The 6,601-nt window shown below is 34.9% G+C and overlaps 1 protein-coding gene across 3 annotated transcripts in view; it reads left to right on the top strand.

Annotated features, from left to right (window-relative positions):
• The first annotated feature begins 1,191 nt into the window (after positions 1–1,191).
• Positions 1,192–6,601, top strand: part of LOC118974942 (eukaryotic translation initiation factor 1A, X-chromosomal-like) — a 27,823-nt gene continuing 22,413 nt past the window's right edge. Inside the window, exons 1-3 of one of the 3 annotated variants that reach the window (XM_037028524.1) lie at positions 1,192–1,408; positions 3,766–3,849; positions 5,935–6,038. In XM_037028524.1, the coding sequence (XP_036884419.1) occupies positions 1,393–1,408; positions 3,766–3,849; positions 5,935–6,038 (204 nt within the window). In that variant the 5' untranslated portion in view covers positions 1,192–1,392. The remainder of the gene's footprint in view (positions 1,409–3,765; positions 3,850–5,934; positions 6,039–6,601) is intronic. The other 2 variants (XM_037028522.1, XM_037028525.1) reach the window with 2 other exon arrangements.

Below are 6,601 nucleotides of genomic sequence, written 5' to 3'. Positions count from 1 at the left end.
CACTTCATAATACTCAAGAGAAGAATCCATGAACAAGACATAAACCATGTAAATATATATGCACCCAACATAGGAGCACCCAAATATATGGAGAAAATCCTAGAGGACCTCAAGAAACATATTGACAGCAACACAATTATAGCAGGAGATTTTAACACCACACTGTCAAAAGTGGACAGACAAAAAAACTACTGAAAATTAAAATTAAAAAAAAAGAAAATGAATCTAAACAAGAACAGTAGTAACAACCGTTTCACATATAGGGCATCTTGTTCTTTTCCAGCAAGTGAAGGTAGCTGGGCATTGCAAAAGCCTGGGTAAAATTTAGGTAAAATATTAAAGGTAATGAATCAGTAACTTGTAAACTGTAACAAAGGACTGTTACAAAGCAGAGATAGCACTGGATTCAGTCACCAGTGGTATTACCATATTTTGCCATGTAAAATGTGCTCCTTTGTATAATGTATACCCATTTTTTTGGCCCAAACTTTCAGGGGGAAAAGTCTTTCATTTTCGTTTTTATTTTTTTGAAGATTTTATCTATTCATTTGGGGGGGGAGAGAAGGAGAAAGAGGGAAAGAGGTATCAGTGTTTGGTTGCTTCTTCTCATGGGCCTCATACTGGGGACCTAGCCTATAACCCAGGCAGGTGACGTGATTGGAATTCAAAGTGGCCACCCTTTGGTTTGAAGTCTGCGCTCAAATCACTAAGCTACACCAGCCACGGCCATTTTAATTTTTAACTTTAATTATGCATTTACTTATATTTAGAAAAAGTACCTTATCATACTCTAGGGTATTATTTTGCATATGGATATCATTAGTACTTGTAGAGTTGTACTTTTAACACCTAAGCATAAATAAAAGAATTAAAAAACATTTATGTAGCTATATAATTTGTACTATCCGTGTTTAATGGGCACCCTTATTTCCCCCTCAAAAATGTAGGCAAAGTGTAGGCAGTATGTATGCTATCAATCCGTGCGCATATAGGCCCTGACGGTTACACTTGCGCTGTCATACTCTTATTTTTTCAGTTGTTCCCCTCCTGGCTAGTACTTTGTCTTAACACTCTCCGCCTCATTTCCTTGTTGGAGTCCCTGTTGCTCTAACAAGTGTCAGTCATCTGGTAAGCACCCGTAGTACACGCCAGAAGATAGGAGGGACGGAAAGGATGTCATAACAGGGGGCAGGTCCGGATTGGAAGTACGGAGAAGCTACGCGTACAGCTGCGACACCAGGAGCCGCGACGCCATTTGCTTAAGAAGAAGCGTGGTGGAATACGCATCTACTCGGAACACAGCATCAACCGTTTGGCCTGCCAAGCTCCTAGCAGGAGTCGCTAGGAGCACGGGATAAGAATCAGAAACCCTCGGGAACAATCCGCGTCATCATGCCTAAGAATAAAGGTAACTAAGTGTAGCGACGGTCTTTTCAACCCAGTGCCATTGGAAAACAAACCACGTTTACCTATCTTCCGTCCTGACCGCCGTCGTGGTCATCGCTGGGCGATCCGGTCGTTGGGAAAGGGGGATCTTAACATTTCAGCTTGATCACAGAAGTCGTCGCCATTTTCATGGGGCTTCCTGTGGCGGGAGAGTTACTAGTGAGGGACCTGGTCCTTCGGGCCTTCCGAAGGCTGACCTGAATCAATTCTTAGCTTTCCAGGATAGCCCCTACTTTATTTTTTACTTATGGGCGATTAATAATTGTTGACGATATTCCCTCTTTTTTGCTAACAGTACGTGATTTCGTCATACATAGGTTAATCTGCGGCATTTTAGTTTCCGCCACCCTTTCACAGAATTTAACATTATTTTCAAAAAGACGTGTTACGTATTTAGAAGTTTTCAGCTTTCCTTTCCGGAATGAGCGTCGTCATTTCTACCTGCTTTTATTCTAAGGCAAACTGTTCGCAAAGTATCATAATTGTGAACAGGTTTAGTTGGAATTTAAATTGAACGCCAAGCCTGTGTAAAGCGTGAAACTTGCCCAATCACTTCTAGAAAAAAAATGTCATTTTTATAGGCAGCACATATTCTGACATTGTAACCGTCCTTAAAATGTCTTGGAACAAAAAAGATACATAAAAACAGGAGTTTTTTTAAAATTACAGAATAGGACCATTTCACAGCCCACAATAAGTCTTTGATAAGTTATTCTTTGGACAGCGACCTATCTGTATATTCTCCTTCTATTTAATATGTGGCTCCAGGAATTATACTTTGTTTCCTTTTGTAGCTGTTGGTGTATATTCCATTCCTCTCCTATTCGGAGCAGTGCTGTCTGGGTCCCCAAAAACAATTGCCTAGATTCTTTTAGTGTCATCAACTTTACTCTAATTACTCTAGGAGAGATTGACAGTGTCTTTCTTAGTATATGTTAGAAAAGTTTTTAGCTTTGTGCTAACGTGTAATTCACGATAAGCTAATAGATGATAACTAGATCAGTTTAAAAAGTATGTTATTCTCACCTCTATTTGTAGTAATGAGATTTTCAAATATGCATCTCATTTAACTGGGTACTATAAAAGCAGTGGTCCTGTTTTGTGGACATTGTACTACTGCAACTTGACACTTAATAGGTGTTGAATCAAGTTTGTTCATGTAATCTTCCTGTTCAGAATACATCTTTAGATAAATAAAATTCTCTCTTGTTTCTGTAGGACTTCTAAACTAAATTCCTAAGAAACATTCCATCAGAAAATACCTCCTGGCTTTGTTTAAGGAAGATTATAATTTTGGTTTACTTCACTTTTAGAAACAAGGGTGAGGTAAAATATTGAAATACATCAGTTCCAACCTTACTTTTTCAAATGAGATTTTAAAGTGGATTCTGTTATATGACAGTAATGGCTTGGTTACACTATGGCTAATTCAAGTAAATTGACAGATTATTTTTATATTTGAGGCACACCAAAAAGTATAAATACAGTAATAAATTTGAAAAGAAATTACTTTTCTGAACTTAAGAATTGCAACAATTATTGAAAGCCCCCTGTGTACCTCTCTCAAATCTCTCTTCCTCTTTTTCTGGAGATAATTACCTTGAATTTTATGTTTTCAGTTGTATGTAACACCAGTCTGTTTTCTCCTAGCTTACTTATTTCAAAGAGTTTTTTTTTGTTCTCCAGATACAATTATTTAAAATTTTTCATTGTTGTTCAGTTACAGTTGCCCCACCATTTTCCTCATTCCTATCCCCTACCCCAATCCCCATCCACTCCCAGTCAGTTTCCCAGCCCCCATTGTCCATGTCCAAGACTCCTCTATTTGTGATCCTTTGCTGGTCCCTTCCCCTCCACTGACAGTAAATGTCAGTTTGTTCTTTATTTCATTGTCTCTGGTTATATTTGCTTGATTGTTTATTTTGTTGACTAGGTTCCACTTATATGTGAAATTATATGGTATTTGTCTTTTACTGCTTGGCTTATTTCACTTAGCATAATACTCTCCAGTTCCATCCATGCTGTTGCAAATGCAGAAAGGATATGTGTCGGAAAGAATATGGGTTGATATATTTTGGTCTGCTAAAGGACTAAAAGGAAACTTGTAGGGCATTAAAAGTGTAACTGATTCAGTAACCAAATGAGGTAAATGTTTAAAATCTCATTTAGAGTTCCACTAATGTTATAGTGCTATTTAAATGATATCTTTATTTTAAGTGACTTTATAAAGTTTATGGGTCTTATTCTAGCATGTTTCATAGTTTAGTATTTGAAATACAGTTTATTCAGTTTGATTTTTTAATTTACTTTTTTAACCAGGTAAAGGAGGTAAAAATAGGCGTAGAGGTAAGAATGAGAATGAATCCGAAAAAAGAGAACTGGTCTTTAAAGAGGATGGACAAGGTAAGACTTTTTAAAGTTATTAACATTAAAGTTATTTAAGTTATTCACTGTAAAGTTTTAAAGTGAATTTTAATTTTTAACCTGAAAGAGATCATAGTTATAAATCCTAGGTAGTTGTTCCAGTGTCTCTTTTGCTTTTCCTTGTTTGTAATCCTTTATCCTTACCCACAATTTGTCTATTAAATAATCAACTAGATACTAGAAGATTAATTGGTATCATTTTTATAATTATACATTTCATTGATGTATGTGTAAGAGCATGGTCTAAATGACAGTAAATTTTAGAGTTGAGCAACTTTAGCCTGGAAAGTTATCATTGAAAATATCATACTGTAGTGTTGTATAGTAGTTCATGGATGTTTGCAAGGACTTTTGTTCTTCAGTTCTCTGGTGCCACTAGTGTGCAATGTAGTAAAGTGACTGAATAACTTAATAATATTGAATTAAGTATGTGTAGTCCAAGAGACAAAAACAAGGATAATAAACTGACCAGAGCACTTGGTTTTTCCTTGTTAAAAAATAATGTTAAACTTGTAGAAAAGTTGGAATATGAGTACACACACTTCCATATTTTACCCAGGTTGCATAATTTTTAACATCTAATATTTTCTTACTTGTTTTCTGTGTATACATTTTAAAAAATTTCTTAAAGCTATAGATGTCTGATTACATATAGGTAACAGATTTCAGTTTGACATACTTGAGCATATTATCTCCTAAGAAGAGTACTTTTTCTTATAAGAATAGCAGAACTACTGTAAAACTTTCCACTTTCAAATTACACTGTTTTTTAGTACCATTCTTTCTACCAGATGGCTGCTAGCCATATGTAGCTGTTTAAGTGAATTAAAAATCATATTTGACCTGTTGATTATCATATTGTTCAATACAGATATATAATGTTCAGAGAAAGTTCTCCTGGGTAGTGCCAACCCGGGGTACAATCTGCATTCTTCTAGCACTTTATAATAAAAGTGTGTGATTATTCATGGCATACATATAGAGCATGAAGGGCCCAACATTTTTTGTTAGTTATATAAAACATGTTTTCTGGTGAAAGACAGTCAGTTACTTAGCTTTCATCTTTCTCACTTCCATTAAAGGTTTGTTTTCAGGGGTGACTTTCTATTTTTATTTTTTCCCCACTGTTGAAGGAGTGCTGAGTAATAAGCCAGGTTGTTGCCTGTGGTAAAAGGGATTCCCTGACATGTATTAATCTCACAATGTATATATAGTTTATCAGCATAGTTATAAATTTATCCAGGGTTTCTTTGGGATTAGTTCTAACAAGTTCTAGTAGTGTGAAAATGTTACAGTAATTACCTGTTTCCCTTTCTCAGTCCCACTTCTGCTTCTGCCAGTTATACCTAGAAAGAAACTGCCCCATGTCATCTAATTCTCACATATTGTATTATCTGTGTTCTCTAGTGGGAGTGAAACAAGGCTGGCCTCTAGGGAACACTTGGAAATACTTTAATTAAACACTTAGCATTTTATCATGAACTTTTTTTTAAAGAACTTGAACTGCCAAGTTATTCTGAAGTAAACAAAAATATATTAATAATTAACCTATTGTTTTTGTCACTGAAGTTTCTGAGGGAAAAGAGAGCCAATATTGGGCTAGTATATAAATGAGAAAGATTAATAAGCCAGTGTTCTCCTGTGTATTTTGGAATGAGTCACTTTGTTGTATAAAGGTAGAGTGTACAATCATAAAGACAGGAACAGTCTGATTTACTCAAAATAAGTGGATCATTAAAATATTGATAAGAACTGAAAGAATGTCATGAATGAGCCATTTGTGACAAAAGAATAGGAGGAAGTAAATAAGCATAACAGGAAGAGGCCATAGGAATCATTTTACTGGTAGTTCTCTGATTTTCTTGGATAAAATTAGAATGTGTCACCTTTAAAGAGCTCATGTAGGGTACAATACTTAAGCCTTTTGCTTATCAATCCTCACCTTAAAAAAATATAGTCTGACCTAAATTGAACAGTAAAAATAAAATTACCAGCTAAGTGCTCATTTTAGTTGTTAACATCTTAAGAAAAATTGAACAATATCATACTTTTTTCTGCCTTCAGAGTATGCTCAGGTAATCAAAATGTTGGGAAATGGACGATTAGAAGCAATGTGCTTTGATGGTGTAAAGAGGTTATGTCATATCAGAGGAAAACTGAGAAAAAAGGTAGGTGTTATTTTACATTTTTTAAAGGAATGGCTGTGCTTTAGATGTATATGGATGGAGTAATTACTTTTTCTGAATTTCCAAAGGTGATTCTAAGAATAGTGATCTATATGACAGTGTAAAACAGATCTTTAATGGGAACTTTTATAATAGGAGTATTTATGAAGACTTACGTGCTTCATCTAAGTTGTGCTTCTGACAGAAACATTTACTCTGAACCTAGTATTGAGGAAATACAGAAATACAATGTACAAAACAATTCTTTAAGAAAGTTGATTCTTAAATACATTTTATACCCTAACATAAGGAATAAAAGCTTGAGAATTGTTTTTAGATTAAAGGAGACCAAATAGACTACTAAATGAATAGAGTGCATTTTCCTTGATTAAATTTTGCTTTGAGAGAAACAGTTGTGCATATTAGGGACATTTTATTGCATTAGATGATATACTTAGTTTATCACAGGCTATTTTATTAACCATGTTGGTTAAGTGTTTATCTCTGATTTTATGATGTAGAGTTTTTTGATGTTTTAATCAATTCTTTTCCCAACTAATGGAAGT

Source organism: Sturnira hondurensis, unplaced genomic scaffold (genome assembly GCF_014824575.4).
Source record: "Sturnira hondurensis isolate 20B ecotype Veracruz unplaced genomic scaffold, ASM1482457v3 Scaffold0019995, whole genome shotgun sequence".
In the NCBI taxonomy this organism is placed as follows: domain Eukaryota; kingdom Metazoa; phylum Chordata; class Mammalia; order Chiroptera; family Phyllostomidae; genus Sturnira; species Sturnira hondurensis.
This window is presented reverse-complemented; position numbering and strand designations above follow the sequence as displayed.